Source organism: Malaclemys terrapin, chromosome 17, assembly GCF_027887155.1.
Source record: "Malaclemys terrapin pileata isolate rMalTer1 chromosome 17, rMalTer1.hap1, whole genome shotgun sequence".
Lineage (NCBI taxonomy): Eukaryota > Metazoa > Chordata > Testudines > Emydidae > Malaclemys > Malaclemys terrapin.
In genome coordinates, this window is record NC_071521.1 from 26547811 (window position 1) to 26570970 (window position 23160).

The 23160-nt window shown below is 49.0% G+C and overlaps 2 protein-coding genes and 1 long non-coding RNA gene across 3 annotated transcripts in view; 2 read left to right on the top strand and 1 right to left on the bottom strand.

The window, feature by feature from the left end:
- Positions 1-14552, top strand: part of PRPF4 (pre-mRNA processing factor 4) — a 32234-nt gene extending 17682 nt beyond the window's left edge. Inside the window, exons 2-14 of the mRNA XM_054007193.1 lie at positions 1161-1338; positions 3981-4167; positions 4407-4494; positions 5388-5467; positions 5762-5855; positions 7412-7506; positions 9320-9378; positions 9820-9943; positions 11006-11095; positions 13463-13585; positions 13720-13827; positions 13918-14036; positions 14279-14552. Of these exons, the coding sequence (XP_053863168.1) occupies positions 1161-1338; positions 3981-4167; positions 4407-4494; positions 5388-5467; positions 5762-5855; positions 7412-7506; positions 9320-9378; positions 9820-9943; positions 11006-11095; positions 13463-13585; positions 13720-13827; positions 13918-14036; positions 14279-14472 (1539 nt within the window). The 3' untranslated portion in view covers positions 14473-14552. The remainder of the gene's footprint in view (positions 1-1160; positions 1339-3980; positions 4168-4406; positions 4495-5387; positions 5468-5761; positions 5856-7411; positions 7507-9319; positions 9379-9819; positions 9944-11005; positions 11096-13462; positions 13586-13719; positions 13828-13917; positions 14037-14278) is intronic.
- Positions 14553-16415: 1863 nt separating this feature from the next.
- Positions 16416-21875, bottom strand: RNF183 (ring finger protein 183). Its single transcript, XM_054007194.1, has 2 exons — positions 20915-21875; positions 16416-19641 (listed from the first exon to the last, which is right to left on the bottom strand). The coding sequence occupies exon 2, from the start codon at positions 19571-19573 to the stop codon at positions 18986-18988; it is 588 nt and encodes a 195-aa protein (XP_053863169.1). The 5' UTR covers positions 19574-19641; positions 20915-21875; the 3' UTR covers positions 16416-18985.
- Positions 19707-22727, top strand: LOC128825107 (uncharacterized). Its single transcript, XR_008442605.1, has 2 exons — positions 19707-19795; positions 21872-22727. It is a non-coding gene; the product is annotated as an uncharacterized LOC128825107 (long non-coding RNA).
- The last annotated feature ends 433 nt before the right edge of the window (positions 22728-23160 follow it).

The window sequence follows — 23160 nt, forward strand, 5'->3', positions numbered from 1 at the left end:
GTTACGCGGCTCGATAGCATCGTCGGACTCCACACCCTCACTCTCACTGTCACTTTGGATCTTAAGGAATAGTTTGACAGCCAAATGTGACGTGCTGGTGAGACTCGTCAGCATACGCCTCAGCAGTTCGGACTCCATTTCCTGCAGACAGATCACGCTGCAAAGAAACCGTTGAAAGATGGCGCCAAAGGTGGACGGAAACAAAAGAGTTTTCTGGGATGTGAAGCGATGCATCACGGGGCATTGGGACAGGACCCAGAATCCCCCGCACCCACACCCCCTTCCCACAACCCACGGCACCAGAATGGGAAAAGGTGCTCTGTGGGATAGCTTCCCATAATGCACCGCTCCCAATAGCGCTGCAATTGCCGCAAATGTGGCCACGACAGTGCGCTGGGCAGCTGTCAGTGTGGACAGACTGCAGCACGAAGTCAGGTTTAACTCACAGCGCTGTACATCTGCAAGTGTAGCCAAGGCCTAAGTAATGTTTTGAATAATGAAATTCCTTGTGAAAGATTCAGATCCTTCCTCCTTTCGGTTAGAGTGTTAAGACATGCCTTATATCACCCAGACGTCCTCCAGAAAAGCTAGGGAAGAGCAGATTCTACATTTTAAGGGCTTGTCTCTACGTGGAGTTATTCAGGAATATCTCTGTGTGCATGCTCATATTCTGGAGCATGAGTGTGGTGTTCTGGTTTAGCTGAATCGAGAGAAGCAAGGCGGCACTCTTATTTCAGAATAAGAGCGTCCTCGCAGGGAGTTAATCAGAAATAGCTGATGCCGTTTAAATTTGTACCTACCTTAATCAAAATTAACTTTCAAGTGTAGCCCCAAAGGAAGAAACTAGCAGGGAAAAAAAAGTTAAGGAGAGCCTGAGAGGATTTTTGTTAACATCATAAAGAAACAGAAAAGATCACATGTCCAGTTTTTTAAAAACTCCTTTGCTGCTAACTCTTCTTTAACATAGTTTTGCTGGGGAATAGTCTCGATGTTCAAATGAACTTTTCTATATAATTTCAGGGCTTCTCACCTGGATGACCTCATTAACTCTTTCTCCCTGGGGGATGCTGTCTCACACAGCTGAAGAGATTGCTGAATTGCTGCTTTGTAGCCAGATAAATATCTAACAAGTCTCTTGAAATCCTGCCTTTATTCTCCAGGCAACAAAAAACAAGCTCTCAGAGGACAGTGATGCTCCCCCACCCAAGAGATCCCATATCTTCTACGGCAGTTTGGAGGAGAAGGAAAGGGAACGTCTTGCCAAAGGAGAATCAGGGCTGCTGGGAAGAGAGAGAGTGAAAGCTGCAATTGAAGCAGGCAATATTAACATAACCAGCGGTAAGAGTGCACTCTGTGTACCACCCTCTTGTTTGGGCCCTGTGAAATCTGCATTAATGAGAACACAGGCGGAATCACAGAATCAAAACATTAACGTGGAATCCTGCTCTCCCGCCTCTAGAGCTGCTGCCACTGTCAGGGAGGGCTGCATGGCTGAGCTAAGTACAGCCGCACTTAGTCAAGCTGCTCTCGATTGGGAGCCCCCGATCTGCTGTGGTTTGTGGGGTGGGAGAGGGGCACAGATGTCAGGTTGTCCCCCTCCCCCTGCTGGTATACCCAGTCTCAGCTTGGGTGGGGGGACAAAGGGGCACCTGTCTGCACCAGCTTCTGGCTCAGCCTGGCTGCTGTCTGAACAAGTGTTCAGACTGGTGAGTGCACTGCTTAAAGAGACAGCATGCAGATATACTCCCCTAACACACACGCTGTCTCACTAACTCCCCTAACACACACACACACACACTTACTACTGTGGACTTCTTGTGTTACTGTTCAGCAATGTCAGATTGGTCATTGGTCATTGTCAAGGCTGGATCCCCACTTTGAACTTTAGGGTACAAATGTAGGGGCCTGCATGAAAACTTCTAAGCTTACTACCAGCTTAGCTCTGGTTCCGCTGCCACCATCCCAAGGCTAATTTCCTTCCCTGGGTAGCCTTGAGAAACCTTTCACCAATTCCCTGGTGAATACAGATCCAAACCCCTTGGATCTTAAAACAAGGAGAAATTAATGTGGAAGCAGAACTGACAGGAAGGGGATGCAATGCATGACAGTTCGTTAGCAAGAGTTAGGCTAACTGTAACCCTAATAACGCGAGATTTGTAGAAGCGAGGAATGTGTGAGGCGAGTGAGAAAAAACTGTGTGAGAAGTTGTTGCGACCTTGTGTAAATAATATGGAATGTAGACTAAGAGTCTACATGAGTGAGCAAAACAAGATATCAGAATGACCTATGTATAAACAAAATGCAACTGTTGCTCATTATTGTCTGTAACAAAAGGTATAAATGCTTGCTGTAATTGTTTACCTGTTAAGAGACCTGCTTAGCTCTCTCCCTCTGTGCAATTGTGAGAGTTAATAAAGCATCTGACTTGCTATACCTAAACAAATAGTGAGAACACTGTTTTTCTCCGACATTAACCATTCCCCTCCTTCCTCCCACCAACTCCTGGTGAATACAGATCCAACCCCCTTGGATCTAAAACAAGGAGAAATTAACCATTCCCCTCCTTCCTCTCACCAACTCCTGGTGAATCAAGATCCAAACCCCTGGGATCTTAAAACAAGGAAAAAATCAATCAGGTTCTTCAAAAGAAGGCTTTTAATTAAAGACAAAAGTAAAAATCATCTCTGTAAAATCAGTATGGAAATTAACCTTACAGGGTAATCAAACTAAAAGAGCTCAGAGGACTCCCCTCTAGTCTTAGGTTCAAAGTACAGCAAACAAAGATAAACACTCTAGTAAAAGATACATTTACAAGTTGAGAAAACAAAGGAAAACTAAGACGCCTTGCCTGGCTATTTACTTACAAGTTTGAAATAGGAGAGACTTGTTTAGAAAGATGTGGAGAACCTGGATTGATGTCTGGTCCCTCTCAGTCCCGAGAGCGAACACACTCCCAAACAAAGAACACAAACAAAAGCCTTCTCTCTTCTCCCCTCCCCCCCCAAGATTTGAAAGTATCTTGTCCCCTTATTGTTCCTTTAGGTCAGATGCCAGCCAGGTTATCTGAGCTTCTTAACCCTTTACAGGGAAAAGGATTTTGGAGTCTCTGGCCAGGAGGGATTTTATAGTACTGTACACAGGACAGCTGTTACCCTTCCCTTTATAGTTATGACAGTCATATTACTGAGTGCTACTTTAAAAGGTGATTTAAAATGTGTCACTTTTACCATATACTGTATATTTGCAGGATCTTTTGTTTAAATTGTAGGCATTTTTTTAAAATCAGCTTTTCCCATTGCAATTCAGTTATGAACATTTTTTTGCATTTATAGTAAGGCTACTTAATTATTGTCCGTGTATCAAACAGTCTTGATTTAAACACCCACCCAACCCAAAAAATGGAATTAATTTTTAACTGACTTAGAGACGTTTATAAGGAAAATGAGTCTTTGATTAGGTTTGACTATTGGCCAAAATTGTAGATGCACAAACTTCGCCCAGCTGAAAGGCATGTAGGGCCTCTGAAATCTACGTTAACAAGAACACAGATGGAATCATGGAAGCAAAACAATAACACGGAATTCCTTTTCTCGCTCCTGCTGTGGCTCCAGGGCTGGAGAAGAGTGAATTCATTTTTAAAAAATAAATCTAAAAATCCACAAAAATAAAATGGATTTCATAGGACCCTAGGCATGCTGGCAGCTTGCCAGAAGCCTGAGGGCTGTACTTAATCAGCTGCTGAACTTCAATACAGAGGTTGGGGCTGCTGAGACTACAAGTCCTAATATCCAGTGCACCATCTTGATTTGAGCAGGGTGTCTGGAGGAACATGCCATTGCTGGTACCAAATATCCCTGCTTTAAATGATTGTGAGAATCATTTTTAAATTATATATATCTTTTAGTGGTTAGAATTGTCCAAACCTTTGCTGCTTTAATTTCATTTGTTGTTTTAATCTGATGGCTCTGTTTCTGGCGTAGGTGAGGTCTTTGATCTTGAAGACCACATAAGTGAGCGTCAGGCAGAAGTGTTGGCTGAGTTTGAGCGCAGGAAGCGTGCCAGGCAGATCAACGTTTCCACAGATGACTCTGAAGTCAAGGCGTGCCTACGAGCACTTGGGGAGCCCATCACGCTCTTTGGAGAGGGGCCTGCAGAACGGAGAGAAAGGTGCTGTAGCTAGTCCTCTGTGTGGCTGATAGTGGTAACCACCCCCACCCCATTCAAATCTCCTGTCAAATTCCTTGAGATGTTGAGTGCAGTGAGTATTGTTGACCAGTGAGTCTTCATGGTGATGTAGAAGGAGTTGAGGGGAGGCGACAGTGAAAGAAACTGACCATCTCTCCTGGCCAAGATTATCTAGAACTCACTGAGTGAATAGGGTTAACTTTTGATGCATCTCATTACAGATTGAGAAATATCCTCTCGGTGGTTGGCACAGATGCCTTAAAAAAGACCAAGAAAGATGATGAAAAATCTAAGAAATCCAAAGAAGAGGTAAAATCTCCCATTCTTAGTGTCTGCTGGCTGTTAATGCAGAGAGGAGGAGGCTGCTTGACAGCCTGTTTGGCAGCCTGTATTATTTCCAGGCCTCTGTCCTGGTGGATTCTTGTTTCAACAGAGGGTCTGATAGTATGAATTCACTCCACACATCATCCCTTCCTGCCACTGCTACCCATTTGAAAAAGCCTGTTGCTTCCACTTTTATAACCTATTGAATCGGGGGTGTCAAATGTATTGTGTAGAAAGGGCTGCATTCCACATTTAGTTATTGTCCATGAGCCAGAAGTGTAGATGTAGGGCTCCATGCCCCTCTCCTTCCACAGCAGAAAACTTGCTGCTGGCAATGAGAGGACTGCATGAAGAGCAAGGCCAGAATGTGTCCTTTTAGAGTAATTAACCTTTTAATTACTATTATTAAGTACTTTATTGCCACATTCATTGTCTTTGCCACCCACTTTGAGCTACTACACCACTTTTTCTGCCCTTCTCTACCCTCCTTTCTCTCCCTCTTCATTTTGTTTTTCCTTTATTCTTCTCTCTACGTTTTCTTCCTTGCAGCAACTCTCATTTCCCACTCCCTGGACTTCCTTCTCCCTTCCATCTGCTAAAATAATTAACTATGCAGTGATTAAATGAAAAGCTGAGACTGCGCAATCTGAGCATGGCATGTGAGCTATGTAAACATCTCAGACAAGCCAAATCTGGTCCATGAGACCATATGTGTGACACATCTGCCTTAAACCCTTCTCTAGGGATAGTAGAGCCACACTAATCCACACACTTTATAAACCCCCGAAAATAGCTGCTTCCCACTCTCAGCACAGATTTAACAGCAGATGCTGCAGTGGCATCACTCAGACTTTTTCTGGGGTTTTTTTGTTTTTTAGTATCAGCAAACTTGGTACCATGAAGGGCCCAACAGCCTGAAAATAGCTAGGCTGTGGATCGCCAACTACTCGCTCCCCAGGTAAGGAACCAGGTTACCAATTGAAAACAGTGGGAGAAGACATGAGCTGTTATAAGGAGCAGCAGACTTGTTAAACCAAGCTAATGATTGCCCTTGGTGGGCAAAGCTGGGAACTTGAGAACAGGGGACTCATAGCTGTGGTTGGAGCCAAGCATAAAGGACTATGGGGTTGTACACATGACTAGCGCTGGCAATAGCCCAGCTTTGAGGCCAGGAAGGAGAGGACAGGACCTATGCCAGCCCTAGGGCAGGGGGATGTGAGGTATAATCACTCTAATTTTGCTCATGCCACAGGGCAACAAAGCGGCTGGAAGAAGCCCGTCTGTACAAAGAGATTCCAGAGGCGACCAGGACATCCCAGAAGCAAGAACTGCACAAATCCTTGAGGGTAAGGGGTGGTTTTATCTCTAAGCATAAGTGATCAGCAAGAGATGGCTCTACCAGAGCAAAGCTCCCAGGCCTAGAGTGACTTTCCAGCTGCATGTTATTCTCCAAGCCCTGCCTAGCATGCTCTGCCCCTTCTCTGATTGTGTGACCAGGCTGGGCCTTGAACCTAAAATGGTCCTGTCCCGTCAGTGATTCAGAGGACAGGGTTTGGGTTTAATCCTTATAGCCCCGCACGGATACAAATTTATATCCCAAACAGGAGACACAGTCAACTGCATGGAAGGGACGGGGGCAGGGCGGAGGCATTATAGCCGTGCCAGAGGACCTGCCAGCATGGGGCATTGGCTCCTGGGAGCAGCGGCCCCACATTCTGCTCCTTTCCCCACCGCAGTTCCCGGGAGAGCCCTCCAGTTCCACCGATGCCGATTTATACCTGCAGATATCCGCATACATGGATATAAATTGGTATCCGCGCAGCTCTATTAATCCTCTCCCTGCAGGGCAAAGGGATGGAGACACATCTGTGCACTTTTGCACAAGTAGCCTATGGTGATAAAGAAACTGCCTGGGCTGGTCACTGGCTTTTTTCAGCAGGGAAGAGGGATCATGGTTTTTTTTTTAAAGATTGTTCTCTCACCTGCTTCCTTGGCACCTGGGAGCCTTAAACCAATGGAAAAAACCAACATAGTAACAATTGTTTCAGAATGAGTCAATGAATCCCCCCCCTCCCCTTTCTGTAAAAATGGAACTAGAAGCCAATTAACAGAGCGTTCTCACACTGTGCTCTAAAGCCAGTAATATTCTACCTAATACCTCCAGAGGGGGGCAGCTTTAGATGGGTGGACTCTTTCCTGAGAACACCCTGCCTCTAGCCCTGGCAAAATCAATGGTGATTGCACCTGGTATGTAGGAAAAGAGGGACCCAGACCACATAGGGCTCTCTGGATCAGAACCAACACTTGGAAGTGCACCTTCAAACATATCCAGTAGTGCAGGGCCCAGCAAGCTGAGAGCTTATGCTGATCTAACTCTAAGCGTCTACACTAAAAATCCCACCGATGTAAGTCACCTACTACATTGATTTAATAACTCCACCTCTGTGAGAGGCGTAGCACTTAGATCAATGTAGTTAGGGTGACAAGGTGTTCATATAGACACTGCATTACTTACATCACCTTTCAGCTGTCAGCCCTATCCTGTGTAGGACTCACAGCTGTCAGTGCCCCACAATGTCTTGGTGGAAGTGCTCCTGGTGAGGAAGCACAGCGCAGACAGAAGGAACATAGTGTGGATGGGAACCACTGCTTTAATTACTGCAGTGGCTGTACATTGATTTAAGTCAACTTAATTTTGTCGTGTAAGACCTGCCCTACAGTACAATGTGTCTGCTCCATGGAATTGGCATGGTGCTGGGGCAGTTCACCTCTTTGCAGAGTGACTTGGTGAAGGTCTCCGTTCTCTTTGCTTGGGTGTGTCACTTCAATGGCCTCCTTAAAAAGGGGATGCTCTTGCTGGTTTGTGCTGTTTTGAGTCAGAGTTGTCTCTATGTCTTTGCAGTCCTTGAATAATTTCTGCAGTCAGATTGGAGATGACCGCCCGATATCTTACTGCCATTTCAGTCCCAATTCCAAACTCCTTGCTACAGCCTGCTGGTCAGTTTCCTTTTACAGTACCTTTTGGGAGGGGTGAGAAGGATGTGGCAGAGTCCTGGGAGATTTATTCTTGGGGGAATTCTGTGCCAAATTTTTTTAAAGATTGTGCACAATATTTTAAAATTCTGCAATATTCTGCATATTTTTTGTCAAATATAATCACACCCGTTTCAATTATTTTGGTAATTTATTTCAAAATACCCATTAACAAGTGTCTGTAACAATATAGACCAGAAAAGATTCAGGAAATGTTTTTTGACAAATAGATCCCTTACTATGCATATTAATACAGAACTTTGAGTAATGATTCATTTAAACTACAATACAGGTGTGTATTTTCTGCAGCCCTCAGAAGCAGTGAGAAGGCTTGGGGGGAGTCAGGGGTAATGGAGGAACTTAGGGAGAGGGAAGTAATTGCTGGGAAGCAGCCTGGGAGTGAACCCAGAGGGTTGTTGGGTGTTGGTGGGAGAACTGTGGAATAGGATTGGGGGGGGGGGGGGGGGGGGGGGGACTGAGGAGGCAGGGATTGTTAGGGAGTTGGGGAGCATCCCCCATGCAGACCCTGGCTGACCCCTAGCCTCTCCCATTTAGTCAAGTACATCTGCCCTGTTCCCATGTGTCCCTGCACCCCAACGTTCCAATCAGCCAGGTATGTCTGCACATGTCCCCTTGTGGTCCTGTACCCCCTTGTCCCTGTGTGGCCCTGCACCTTCACTCAGCCAGCCATAGCTGCCCCTGTCTCCATGTATTCCTTCACCCCCAGGCCTATTCAGCCCCTGGCTCAATGTCACCCCACTAGCTCCTGTGCCCCTGCCCCAGTCTGCCTCCCCCACTAGCTCTTCTGAACCCCATTGTGTGAGACTGCCCCTAGCATCCCCATGTGCCCTGCTGCTCTGTCCATCTCTCCCCCCACCCCCTCCCCAATATATCCCGTGCCTTCTCACCTGGACCGACAGGGCACTATGAGGAAGGCAGCCTCTGGCCCCTCCCTCTCCATGGCCGTTGAGTCAGGGGCCCTGTCTTCTGGCACCACATCAGCCTCTAGTGGGTGAAAGGTGTAATTGCAGTGTGACCCCTCTCACGGCTTCCCTTGGACACCTCGTCAGAATACTTTATTCTGCAGGGGGGAAAAGACTGCGGAGGACATTAATTCTGCCTTTGCACAGTGGTTCAAAATTCCTCTAGGAGTAGAGTTTTGGGATCTCAAGTAAGGGTTATGCCTGCTTTTCTAAACCATGCCTTCACTCCATTTTACTTCCTAGCAAGGGTTTGAAGCATCTGTTCCCCTTATAGCAAGGTCACAAAGCATTCCCGGCATTTCATGCCCTCACTTTTCACTTCTGTACCTCAAGCCCTGTGCCCAGCCCTTCAGTGTGTGGTTTGTGGGATCATGTCATGCTCTAGTGTCTGCACCACAAAGAGGATCTGAGCCTGCAGCTAGCGCGTACACACACACACACACACACACACACACACACGAGTGGCACATTCCACCTCTGCATTGGAGGTGGCTCTTCTTGAATTGACTAAGAGCAGTGAGAACTGTCCCTTCTCCTACTGGTTGAGCCCTTCACCCATAATCACTCCTCAAGGGAGGAGACTTCTCATCTGTTCAGTGGACTACCTGCCAACGCCCCCTCTAACCCTTCAGGGATCAGTCTTGTGGGAGTTAGGTCAGTGTTTACCAGTATTTTAGTCACTGCAGTAACCCCACACTCTGTTTTCTTAGTTGTTTTTTGAGCTGTGCTTTTGGGGTTCGCAATCCCTCCTGTGTTGTGACTGTGACTCCAACCATGTTTCTTGTGTTCAACAGGAGTGGCCTGTGCAAACTCTGGTCTGTGCCTGACTGCAATCTTGTTCATACTTTACGAGGTAGAGGTGCTTTTGCTGATGCAAGCTCTTTGCTAAGTACCCTTATTCCCCTCAGAGTCTGGTTATAATGTAAACCATTGCTATTTGGCTAAAGATGCTTTGGGAACTGGATTCTTTGTGGGTGACTCTCTGCAACTTTCACCAGTGCTGGAGAGGGGAGGAGAGGGGGCCATGAGCTCATTGTTTGTCACTGGTCATTTGAAATTGGTGGGGGTTTTTCCTAGTTTGTGCTGACATACTTTAGCCAGATGTCCAAGTCCCTGGTTAGTCCACAGTGAGGAAGAATCCTGTGGTTCCATGTCCAATAAGCCAGAACTTGGTTGCACAATTCTGACCTGATAAAACCTGTTGTCAGAAGAGCTGGTGGGGGGGGAAGCAGAGATCACCCAGCAGAGCATGCAGTCTTTTGACTTTCTCTCTCTCATTCTCACCCTCGCCAAGGGCACAACACCAACGTAGGAGCAATAGTGTTCCATCCCCAGGCTACTGTCTCCCTGGACAAGAAGGACATCAACCTGGCCTCTTGTGCAGCTGATGGCTCTGTCAAACTCTGGAACCTTGAAAGGTCAGAATGACACTGGACAGTGGAGCCAAGTTCTGGGTGATGGACTAAGTGCTGCTGAGGTCTTAAAACCCTGCATTAGGAGTTCAGTGTTTCACCATAGTCTTCTGCCAGGAGAAAATTCCCAGCCACGGGAGCTAAGGAGTTAACTTTTTACATTGTCTGGGCTCTCAGTTAACACCAGTATCCAAAGAGGGATGGACCAAATGTAACACCTTGCTACCGAAGAGTCATTTGTTGGGATCAGGAGCAGAAGTGGCTGTCATCAAAAGCCATGTCCAGCCCTTAGTCTGGCAAGAATAAAACAACGAGGGGTGCAGGATATTGACATCTGGCTTGTTTTAAAAGCAAAGCCCTGCAGTGTCTCTCTGCATGAGACACAGGTAGCTTTGAGGGATGGTTTTTAATTGTCTTTGGCATGGCAGCAGTAAATTTGCACCAGGGGATTTAGTTATTTGTCCCATGTGGACATGGAGACGGTTATCTCTTTAATTGGCCTGTTTGGATGAATGTTTTTCTTTCTGATACTCTTTCAAACCTCTTAGTGGCTGCTGGGCTGATGCATGTAATTTTGGCAGAACGGATATCAGCCCATTCGTGACCACCATGTGACTCCTTCCGCATGGCTGGTGTCGTGTCTTCCCATCACTGTACTTGTTCTGGGCAACTGGGATGGTGATAACTGCTGCTCCCCTCGGTCATGTTCAGATTTCGTGTCCACTGTTTATTATTCTCTGTATTACTGTAGCATCTAGGAGGTGCTATACAGCCACAGACAAGATAGGCCCTGCCCTAGGGTGCTCAGGCATTTAATAGTGTTATTGTTTGTTGCTGCTGCTGCTATTTTAATTACAAAGCACCTGAAAACAATAGGAGCTTCTAACATTCTAATTAATTCTCTCTTGGGGCGACCCTTCTCTTGGGTGTTTCTAGCTCTGGACACACATCCATGTGCATACAAGTTTTTGTCAGTCATGTTGCTGTGTGACCCTAGTGGCTGCAGTAGTGCAGTAGGCCTGTCCTCCCTGGAGAGAATGTGTAACAGAGTTGGTTTGTTTCTTTCAGTGATGAACCGGTGGCAGATATCGAGGGCCATACAATGAGAGTGGCACGAGTGATGTGGCATCCTTCTGGGAGGTTCCTGGGCACCACTTGGTATGTGGCGTTGATTTACCGTACTGAGGGTACTAAGCTTTAGCTCTTAAATTATAACAAACAAATAGGAGCTGGTGTATGTCTGCAGAGCGGGGTTGGCAAACTGATTGCCAAAGTAAGGGGGCACATCTCATCTCAAATCGTCCAACAGGGGTCACACCCAGCCATTTTTTTGGCAATAAGCCACAAGTTACCGCAGGCTGGGGCCTTAAAAGGGCAGGACCCTGTACAGACCTCCATTCTCTTCCCTTCAAGTGAGACCCTGTTGGTCTCCAAGTGGGTATAAAGTACAAGCGGTCAGAATAATATTTATCCCTGTGGAAACACTGACTAGTGGAATAACCATTTCCTGCCTTTTGGGATGTGCCAACTATCAAAGCCCTGTTGTCGAGCCATACCATCAGCTCACTGCCCGTGGTTAACACTGATTTTGATCAGTAGAAAGCATGAGCAAATAAGTCTGGGAATGGAGGTTCTCCTGCGAATGGGCTTGGGCAAAGAGTGGAGCAGATCCTATTGAGTCATTGTTAAGACCCAGATACCCTGAGGGCAGAGGGTCTGATCTATCCTGAAACCCAGCCGTACACATAGCCTGAATATATCTGAAATGCTGGCTCCAGAAGGAGCCACAGACCCTGCTGCTTAGTAGAATCTCTTTGAAATGGTCCCACGGAGAACAGTAATAACCCTTATGAGTCAGTGACCCCACTCTTTGCTTCTCTTCCCTCCATTCCAGTTCCAGGGGATCTCCAGACTCTATTCCCTGCTGTGTCTTTCATCTGTAAATGGCAGGTTATAATGTACTTTTCCTGGGTCTTTAAACCATCACTTGACTCTTTGTTTAAATGGGGACTCACCCTCCCCTCCCCTCCAACTATGCACAGGTATTAAAAATAATGCCTCTCTCTCAACCGCCCCTTAAGTAAATATCTGCCAATCTTCCCAGAGTATTGGGTGCCAAAGCTCACATGCTGTTCGGAAATCTGCCAGTCAGTTCCCTTTGGAACCAAAATGATGCAAACTGGCAACTTGTCACTATGACTGACTGACTTACCTGGAGAAACAAATTCTCACTCAGGTGCCGTCACTTGCATCTTTCAGCCCCCTGCTAGGAAACATGCCTGCGGAGTGAAAGCTGGGCATAGTGAGCTGTAGGAGAGCATCTGACAGTGTGGGGCAAATGCAATTCTCCATGTGTGGCCAGTGAATACACATCTTTGCTCTGCTCTTTGAGGCTTGTAGTAGGAAGAGGGCCTGAAACATAAGTCTTTTATGTCAGAGGCCTGGTATGAAGCCTGAGGCCTGGGCTAAATTAGCAGTCAAAACTTTGCTGATATAAAGCAAAATCGGGCTGTGAACTAGGGGCAGGCCTTGCTCACAGAATCTGGCAAGAACAGGGCTGATGTTGCAAAAACACACACTCCTAAGAGTGTGAGGCTAGGAACAGAGCATTCCCACGAACATATTCCAGAAGGGTGGTACCAGAACACCTTGATACCAACATATTCCCTAAAGATAACAGGAACACACTGACCCATCCTAAAGATAAGGTCAGTATGACAGTGTGATGCATAGAGATGTGCAAGGTGATGGGTGGTAACTGACTATGTCAGAGGGGCAGTGTGTAACAGGATGTTTGTATTGATGTATAAAAGATATCTCTGAGAGTGTGTGTTTGGCTGGCCTGGGGATAATGGAAAGTCCCGCCATTAACTGAGCTAGTCCATTGCAACAGTCATCCATGTGTTAGTGTACCTATAACCATTGAGCCAGGGCACTGGGACTGTGTTTCGTTGACAATAAACCTGACCAAGTGCCTTCACTATGAACCAAGTCTGTGGATTTATTGGGCAGTTTGATTTGAACCTCCTGTACGGGCTTTCTGGCCAGAATCAGTACAGCACACAGAAAGAATACACATGCAGCCAAACAGCTGACCACAGGGCTGACTTATCCCAGCAGCACTACCACAGGCGTGCATGTGCTATTGCGTTTATACCATGCAGGGCACTCAGTGGGTGAAATGTTCATTTTATTGGCAGGATCTGTGCTCCCTTTGGTGGCTGGCCAACTGGCTGCCATTGTCATGTGGCACTGGAGAAGCGTCCTTTTCCCCAGCACATTGCAAGGATACTGCAGAACACTAACGTCTTCTCAGTGTCATCAGGGCGACAAGGCTTGTTCCTAGTCATCCCATGCTGTGCAGCAGATGAAGTTCTGGGTTGACCAGCAGTGATGTGCTGATGAAGCAGTTATTATCTGTTTGTGTTTCTAACGGTGTCTGAGCACCCACATACCTTCTAGTCTGAGCCAAGGTTAGAATTCTGAAAAATACATTGAGTTGGACACATGGCTTTGTTTTTCCAGCTATGATCACTCCTGGCGCCTCTGGGACCTGCAAGCTCAAGAGGAGATTCTCCATCAGGAGGGGCACAGCAAGGGGGTCTATGACATCGCCTTCCACATTGATGGCTCTCTTGCTGGGACTGGGTAAGATTTACATTGAACCTTAGCAAGGTTGTCGCTCAGGATCAGATGCCCTTTGCTGGGCTGGTGTGTTTGTTTGAGCTAGTGACCGCTCTTGTGTGTTTAAGAAGTGTCAGTGCTGAGTTTTCTTTCCCCAGTGGCATGGATGCCTTTGGTCGGGTGTGGGATCTACGTACTGGGCGCTGTATCATGTTCCTGGAGGGCCACCTGAAGGAAATCTATGGGATTAACTTCTCCCCAAATGGGTAAGGAGGGAGCTGGAATAGTGCAGCTAGGGGTTCTGAGAGCATGAACTCCAGCTGAGACCAGTGTGCTCTTCTTTCTCCTCATGGCAGATATCACATAGCAACTGGGAGCGGGGACAACACATGCAAAGTGTGGGACCTCCGCCAGAGGAAGTGTGTCTACACCATACCTGCCCACCAGAACCTGGTGACGGGAGTGAAGTTTGAACGTAAGTATTTCCCTTCCCACACTTTGGTTTGCTTAGCAACACTTTCTCCTAATTCCCTGGGCTGATGTGGCTGGGATAGCTGTATGTGCAACAAAACTGCAGAACAATCTGTGCTGGTAATAGCCAGAAATCCCAGAACTCAGCAGACTCCTCTCCAGAATCTGCAATCTGGTGTTGGTATTCTATTGTTGTCTGCTGTTTCTACATGCGAACCTCACCTCTTCCCCTCTCCTTCACTGCAGCTACGCATGGTAACTTCCTGCTCACCGGTGCTTATGATAACACAGCCAAGATCTGGACTCACCCAGGCTGGTCCCCTCTGAAAACGCTGGCTGGCCACGAGGGAAAAGTAATGGGATTGGATATCTCCTCAGATGGGCAGCTAATAGCAACATGCTCATATGACAGGACCTTCAAGTTGTGGATGGCAGAGTAGCTCTGAGCTGCCAGTGACTCAGGATGGGGAATATCACAGACTGGGCTGTCCCTGCATTTTTATATTAAAAAAAAAAAAAAAAAAAAATCAACTGTTGCATTAATTACGATGGTGGCTGGAGTTACTGGTTGGTGTCGGCTTCCCCATGGTGCTGGTGCATCCCCTGTGCTGGGAGTTGGCCAAAGTCAGAGTTGATCTGAGCTCCTGGAGTGATGCAGTAACCTCACCTTGTATGATTTGCTTTATATAATCTCTACCCCCTGCCTCTGGGGAGAAATTCTGGTGTGAGCCATCTGCTCTACCTCCCCTTCATCATGGGCTTTACTCTCTTTTTATACATGTTTGTAAATACCCCCCCTCCTCCCTTCAGATGCACTGTGCCATAAAACCCATCGGTTGGCATCACCCTCAAGATCAGTTGTGTAGGAGACTTTCCCCAGCCATGGAGCCTGAATGATCTTGCTTTTGGCAAAGAGCCAGCTCCTTCAGTTATTTAAATATGGCACATTGGTTCTCCCAGCACAGAGATTGGATTTCTGCAGAACGTGGAAGCCCATGCCCCGTTAGGCATCTGCTGTGGGTGAATTTTAAGCGGCGGGAGAGGAGGGAGTTTCTCTTCATGCAAAATCAAGCTTGAACTGCCCACTGCCCTAGATCCCCTTCTGCTTCTGTGATACTTCAGAGTATTAAAACACAAACACTTTCAAATCACATGGACTTCTCCAGCTTAAGCTGTCTGCAAGTCTCTGCCGGGAGGTGCATACAGAGGTGTCGGTTACAGCTTTGTTGCTAGTTTGTTTCACTTTAAGGTTCTTGCTCTAGCCACCCACTGTAGAGAACATTCACTTTCTCAAATCTTCCCAGTGAAGTTTTGCAGGTGCCTGTTTCTAAGAAACCTGTTGTGACCTCAGTGTCTGTGCACTTTGGTTGTGCTGGAGCTGTGTGGGGGAGGGGCCTGCAGCATCTGTTACCAGCCACAGCTGTGTACCCAGGAAGCAGTCCCATTACAGGGGGAGGCATCAGGCCAGCTGTTGTCTCTCTTCTCTCCCTACACTTCAATCAGCAATATAAGAACCTTGCATGCAGCAGCGTGTGTACTTGTGAGAGCGGATGGGTGATACAGGATTGCTCGTTCTCAGTTGCACGCTTCCCTGTGTTTTGTTTGTATGCACTAACCAGTGCATTAAACAGAGTGAGGGAGATAGCCATGGAGTGTGGAAAAGCTGATCTCTTTGTGGGGCTCTCTGAAAAGTGCCCCCAGCAAGGGAGAAGTAGCTTCATCTTCTCCCATTCCTCTTGAGAGTAGCAGTGCATGCCCACCGCAGCGTAGTTCTTCTCCACCACCAATTCCCTAAGTACTGTGGTTAGTGAAAAGGAATGAAATGGGCCCCTTTTGGCTGAGGAAGTGGGGTTACTCCTTGCCTCTCTAGCTGACTACATGAAGCATCTGGTCTCACCTGCTCTTTGCCCCATCACCTCTGATTCATTATTGAGAGGAACAGGAGTACTTGTGGCACCTTAGAGACTAACAAATTTATTTCAGCATAAGCTTTCGTGGACTACAGCCCACTTCATCGGATGCATAGAATGGAACACCCAGCAAGAAGATATTTATACATACAGAGAACATGAAAAAGTGGTAGTAGCCATACCAGCTGTAAGAGGCCAATCAATTGAGATGAGCTATCATCAGCAGGAGAGAAAAAACTTTTGAAGTGATAATCGAGGTGACAGATAGAAGGTGTGAGGATACTTAACATGGGGAAACAGATTCAATTAGTGTAATGACCCAATCATTCCCAGTCTCTGTTGAAACCTAAGTTAATTGTATCTAATTTGCATATTAATTCAAGTTCAGCAGTCTCTCGACTCTCCTGCTGATGATAGCTCATCTCAATTGATTGGCCTCTTACAGTTGGTCTAGCTACTACCACCTTTTCATGTTCTCTGCCTGGTGCGTACTCTGCTAGGAGTGGCCATCTTTCGGGCCCAGGGGTTGTAGTGGCAACATACGGCCAAAGTGCAGCACAGACATTGCATATAAACCTAAAACAAGTCCTACCACTTCTAGTCAGCCCTGGCCTGGAGACACCACTTAAAATATCCCCTGAGCTATCCAGTGCAATTTATTTGCTCTTTTAAGATCCATCTTTACTAAGCAACCGATGTTTGGTCTTCTGGACAGTACCTTAAACAAGGTTACACTGTAGTTTACAGGCAAATAGAAATCACTTGATTGAGCAGCAATACATCATTTGAGTTCCCTTCAGCTACCCCGCCCTGTCCCTCCTCTGGGTTGCATCAGCTACAGTGACCTTAGACAGAGGTGCTAGCAGAAGGAGCTGCTGCTGGAACAGGCTGAGGTCTAGCTGGACTCTGACCTAGCAGGACTTGCTTTATTAAATAAATGTAGCCACCTGCCTGCTGATCATGGAATTCATTGTAGAGAGGCCCATGCCAGCTCTCAGATAGTAACAACTGGATCCAAACCAGCAGCCTCCACTCCGAAGCCATCCAGTCCCTTATAGTTTCCTTAGTGACTCCAGCTTCTATTTTCTCTTCTCCTCCTGGCCTCACCCCATCCATCAGGCTGTCGTTCCCCACATGGGAGTCCAGACTTGTCAGTCTCTGCAGCAGAAGGGATGGGTTAATATGCCAAGAGGAGCGATGGGTTCCATCTTCATGTTACCTGCCCCCTTTCTCACATCAACAGGAATTGCCTGCTATGATGGAGACTTGAGCCACCAATGGGGTGGTGGGGTACAGCCTGCAGCAAGAAGGAAGCTCCACCCTCTTCCCCATGACACTGTCTGCAGGCCAAGGCCTTTTCTGATGGCCGAACAAACTGTTAAAAGTGGGGCCCTTTCCTTCCCCAGTTGTGGCAGTTGAATTCCAGCATTGCTGCAACTATGTTCCTACCTCTTGGATTGCAGCTCCCACCCCTGAAATGCAGCCAATTCTGAGGTGAAACACACCTACTGCATGACAGCACACAGTAAACTTCCCCAACAGTCTGGGGAAGGACATGAGGCCAAACTTCCATAACTCTTACTGCAGGAAACAGAATGTAATTATCCCACCTGGCATATGGCCAGTGGCTGCCACACCTGCTCTTTATTGACTGCCTGGGACCTGAGGTCTCACCTGGTAAAGACAGCACCTCCAGACCACTGGTTGAGTGCTGAGGCAAAGGGAAGAGACCCCTGACTGGCTCATGGCTATTGCTTCCTTAAAGGTCTCCCATCCACATTAGCGAGGCCCAGGGTTGCTCAGTATGACTAAAGCACAACTTATGATGGGCTGATGGAGTAAATGTTAAAGAAACAAAGCTGCTCAGGCTGTGTAGATACTGAGCACTCCTGGGGACTAAAGTAGTTACCCACAGTGAGAGTACCATGCAGTTCCTGCCAGCTGTCAGCCAGGTACACAATGGGGAACACTGTCACTGCTACTGAGCCCATCTTGGTGTAGAACAGGCACAGCCAAGGAATCACATGTCCGTGCAAACCTGAGGAGTTGGAACAGCCTTCCCCATGCTGCCCTTCAAACAGAGCTGCTGCAATCTGAACCCACTGGCCTTAATCCAGAGGCAGGACAAGGAAATAGGACAGACACTGGTGCTTTCTCTGTTCAGGCAATCCGTGTCTGCCCCATGGAAATGGAAACCGTTCACATTTATTTTCTTGCCTCTGGAAAAGAAAGTGGGGTTGAGGGGTGAGAGCAGAGGAGCTGGGACCCTGGCACAGGAGCTGAATGTGTTTGATTGTAAACAACACAACAAAAAGTGCAACAATTAGCTCAAAAAGACAAAAGATTAAATTTCTTGCAGGTCTTTGCTGTGGGCCAGGGGTCTGCTTATCCAGCAGATGGAAAAAGGGCAGCCCCCCATGAAGACCTTTGGCACAACAGATGGTGTCAGTCTGTGGACATGAATGTCCTGGCCTGCATGTTGTCCTTGGTGGCACCCAGATCCGTGGTATTATCCCAGGAGAGACAAGAAGATGAGTCACAGGCGAGGCTGTAGAAATCTTCACTTTCCATAAGGTTCTGGCTCATTCCTCCTGGGCTGGGGTTTGCAGCATCCCCTCCTCTTGAGTCATGGCCATTCAGTATAATGGCCCTGTTGCCCACTACTATGAGCATCTGTATTCCCATAGTGCCCTGGAGCTCATGTTGGGGCCCCAGACCCCATGACAGGCAGCAAAGAGCTTCAGCTGATGGGGCAGTTCTAGAACATCATACAGGTTCTGCTGCTGTTGGTGCACAATGCTCAGTGCTGCCGGGGAGCTCCCAGCTCTTGGGATGCAGCCAGACCACTAGTATGGCTGGGTGTATCACTGAGAAGAGATCAGGAACAGAGCTCATTAGCCAGAGCCTGCAGAGATGGTCCTGGAGGGTGCAGAGAGGGCTCCCCTGCCCAGAGCAGATGCCAAGTAGCTGATGTCACCTGGCACCTTTTGCTGTCTGAGAAGATGTTGAACTCTGAGCTCCAGTTGTGGGGTTTGCCAAGCCCTCAGCCTATGCCCCACAGGAACTGCTTGGTCCAGAAGATGGAGAAGATGAGCAGCAGTGTCACGCTGAGGATGATGGCCATCAGGTAGGCGAAGATGCGGAACTGGGGGTGGCGGATGCACTGCCGAAGGGAAGAGCGGCTGGGGCTGGAGGTCGGCCTAGGGGAAGCTTGGGAGCTACCTAGCCTGGGCCCTGGATCTGTTCCCAGGTTGAGGGTATAAACCCTGGGCTGGCGCAGGAAGTACCGTGATTTCCGCTCGTCCTTTAGGCACAGCTGCCGGCCCTCCAGGATGATATGGTTGGGCTCCAGTTTGAGCAGCCGCAGGACATCTGAGTTGGTGGGCAGCTCAGTGATGGGCTGGTTGAAGGGGAGCACTGTGGGGTGGCGGCAGAGTGGGCATTGCAGCCGGTTGCGGGCAGGGGACACCAGGCTCAGGTGTGCCAGGCACTCGATGCAAAAAGAGTGCTGGCACTCCAGGAGCTTTGGGGTACGGAAGGTGTTGTTGTAGGGGTTCCAGCAAACAGGACAGTCTGGCTCTGGCTCCCTGCGCAGCCCTTCTGACATGGTCTCAGTGGGGCAAGGCGCCATCCCCAGCTGCTGCGCCTATGAAGCCCATTTGCTGTGAGGGCTGCAGGAAAGATGATCCCACCAGCTGCCTGGAGCAACACAAAAGGCCCAGTAACAATGCATCCGTCTGCACCCCAGTGAGCTGCTAATCTCCCCAGGCACATATACCCTGCTCAGGACGGGGGCTGATCCAGCCACACACTGCAAGGACCCCAGGAAGGGGAGAATCGGTGCAGGTAACAGGTCAGTCCAACCAGCAGCAAAGTCCCTTGAGGGAGTGAGGAACCTGACCCTAGGCAGGGAGCTGGGTGGGTGCTACAGGGAACTGGACATAAAAAACATGCTCTCAATGGCCTGATAAAAGTGACAGCATGAGAGCTGTTGCGCTAGCTCCAATGTGATCTGATGGGCTTTCAAACAGGAGAAGCCATGAAGCTGTTAGGCCAGGCCCTTCCTCCCAGCGACTTCAGCTTGGAACTCAGACAAATCCTCGGGTAATTGTGAACTCGGAGGTCTGGCCCGTCCAGGTGGCGTTAAAGCTGTCTCTGGTGCAGATGGCTCACAGCCATCATGGGCCTTAGCAGTGGGGAATGCAGCTGACTCTGATACAGAATGTGCTGGGGACCCCTTAATGTGTTCAATTAGCCCAGGAAACCGGAGAACACGGGCAAAGGCCAGGCAGGAGCATGCCCAAGCTCTACCCCAATAGCAGCAGAGGCTCCTGTCGGGATTGGGACCTGTGCAAATATACCCAGAAGCAGGTCTGGCCTTCCCCCAAAGAGCTTGTGCCTTCAAGCCAGAGCAACAAACACATTTCAAAGCAAAGCCAAATCTTTTTCATTGCATAGAGGTCTCAGCCTCTTGTTGGAGAAGTAGAAGCATGCTCTGGTTACCAACCCTACCACCAATGCAGGCTCAGCATAATGCCCTGGGCCCTTCCTGCTGGGGGAGGGGCTCAGATCAAGAGCACAATGGGGCACCAGGCTACTAGTTCTGCTTGACAAACACTTGGATCCAGCTAGCCACATCTGTCCAATGCATGCAGCACCCAAATTGAGGGTCTGTTGGGAGTCAGTGTGTTGTTCTCAACCTGGGTGTTGGAGAGACGCCCCAGCCAGGGCAGTCTGGGCATGGTCTGCTGAATGGTGACAGTGCAGAGGGGAGCCCAGAGAGCAGAGCCTGGCACTAGCACAAAAGCACCACTCAGGAGGGCTCCTGACTGATTGCCAAGATGCTACCCCCCACCCCCTGCCCCTGGACAGACAAACAGCAACTGCACAGCAAGGAAACATGCCTGGCTGTGTTACAGAAAGCTCCCTCCCAGCTGCCCTTGGGGAACCAAGGGCTGCAGGGGACACTTACTTTCACAAAGGGGGCCCGGTATCACAGCTGAGCGCCGGCAACATTGCTAAGCAGGAGCCCCTGGCAGGGGGCACAGGGTGGCGGAGCTGTCCTCCTGCTCCTCAGAGAGGCTAGCGAACACATCCTGTGCAATGATCCTCGCCCTTCATCCTCCTTTGCAGTCTGTATTTGCCTGCTCCTCACTTGCAGCCACACACCATGGCTTAGCAGCGGGCAGGACTAGCGGTGGCCTTGACAAACAGGTTTCTATTGGAGAGAAGAGGGAGGGAAAGATAGATGGCCATGAGCTAGCTGCTCCAGAGAAGCTGTGCTGGCCAGTTGGGGGTTGGTGCCTTCTCACTGTGCAAGCTGCAACTGATTTCCATGGAGCAGCACACAAGGCACTGAGCTCCAAAGGGCTGTTAGTGACTGTTGTTTACAGCATGCACCTGGCACCGGAGAGAGGCGCAGGCAGGGGAGGGAATAAAAATACCAACAGGAGGGAATTAGGTCATGTGCATCAGCTTCTATGCAGCAGACCAGGATGACACGGGATGTGGCAGCCTGGGATCACACAGGTCACAGGGGATGCCAGTGGCAGACCAGGACACTGAACATGGCTCTTCCTGAATCCTAAGCTAGAGCCCTAAGCACTGTGCCATCCTGCCTCCCCTTTGTGTCAGTAACCATCCTAGTCCGTCTCCCTTACCCCAGCTCACTGAACTGCACTGATCCCCATCGCCCTTGTCCCCCACTCCGGCCTCTCCTCCAATACGCCAACCTCAGCCTCCTTTCACCCCAGGCTCTGCCTCTGCTCCAGCACCTTCCCATTCAAAAGAGGCAAAACCACCTAACAGAGCAACATAAACACACTGGATTTCTTGGGGCAACAGGGCACCACTACCTGCCCCCATCCCCATCCCTTCCAGGCTCTGTTGTGCCTATCTGATTTAACCTGCCTCTCTCTTCTTGCCCCAGCCCCAGTATTCGCCCCACTGGAGTGCACCCTGATTGCAGAAAGGGAACTGCCTGCTAACTACTACTGCGCTTCGTTTGCTGTGGGCTCCCCCAGAGCCAAAGCGCTGGGGTGGGTACTCGGCCAACAGACAGAGCAACAAACAAACAAACAAAAAATGTGTTCCTGACAATGGCCTCAAAGCCCTCGAGCAGGGTCCTACGAGAGGGCAGCTGAAGCTAGAGGTCTGCGTCCTCCCCCTGTGAGCACCAGACCTGCCTAGGCCTGGGCTGCTTGAGAGAGTTGTGCTGGTTTAACCAGGGCCGGCTCTAGGTTTTTTGCCGCCCCAAGCAAAAAAAATTTTGGCTGCCCCCGCCCCCCCTGTTGGTGTCACTAGACATAGCTACCAGGTAACTCGGGAGAGTGGAAGGCCAGAAGTACCGATGAAGCTCTTCTGCTCTGGGTCTAGGTGAGCCACAGTAACTCCATCTTGTGAACAATACCCAGCCTAGAGTGCTGACAGCCTAAAAAGCAGAATATGTAATGGTCAACTTTTCTAGCAGACAGCTGCTGTTTTGCTCGCTCACAAATGCTGTAGTGATAAGTGTAAGGGGGGAAAGTAGGAGGGGGAACGACTGCGTGCGCATGAATCTACAAGGCCAAAAGATAAGCAGGCGAAGGGAAAGTTTCTAACATGCACAATGTGTACCTGCTGTAAATGTTGTTTGGAAGGGAGGGGTAGGGGTGAAATAGACAAAGGCTTACACAGAAACAGCTTGGAATATAAAAAAGGAAATTTGCATGTGCTGGGCTTGATTTGAGACATGCTGGTCTCCTGGTGCCTATTCAGAGATCTCGAATAAATTTGCTTTGTTTCTCCACCTTGGTGTCTTCATTGGTGCAAACGGACCCTGTTGCCCCCTTGGGCCTTCTCTAGGCCGGCAAACTAGGGTTACCATATTTAGCAAATAAAAAAAGAGGACCCTCCACGGGGCCTGGCCCTGCCCATTTCCCACCCCAGCCCCACCCCAACTCCGCCCCTTCCCAACCCCAACCCCGCCCTAACTCCGCCCCCTCCTCCCTCCCACTCCCAGCCATGCGAAAAGGGCAGCCCCCAGACCCTGCGCCCCCGGCTGGCGCTTCCGCAGCGCAGCTGGAGCCCGGGAGTGTAAGCTCCCAGCCGGGGGCGCAGGGTCCGGAGGCTGCCCGGCAAACCGTGAAGCCGGTAGCGCTTGGGCTTCGGGCAGCCCCTATGCCTCCAGATCCTGCGCCCCCGGCCGGGCACTTCCCCTCCCAGGCTCCGGCAGCGCAG

What these genes read in the sequence shown, in the direction of transcription:
- RNF183 (XM_054007194.1), bottom strand. Translation starts at nt 19,573, where the DNA reads ATGGCGCCTTGCCCCACTGAGACCATGTCAGAAGGGCTGCGCAGGGAG.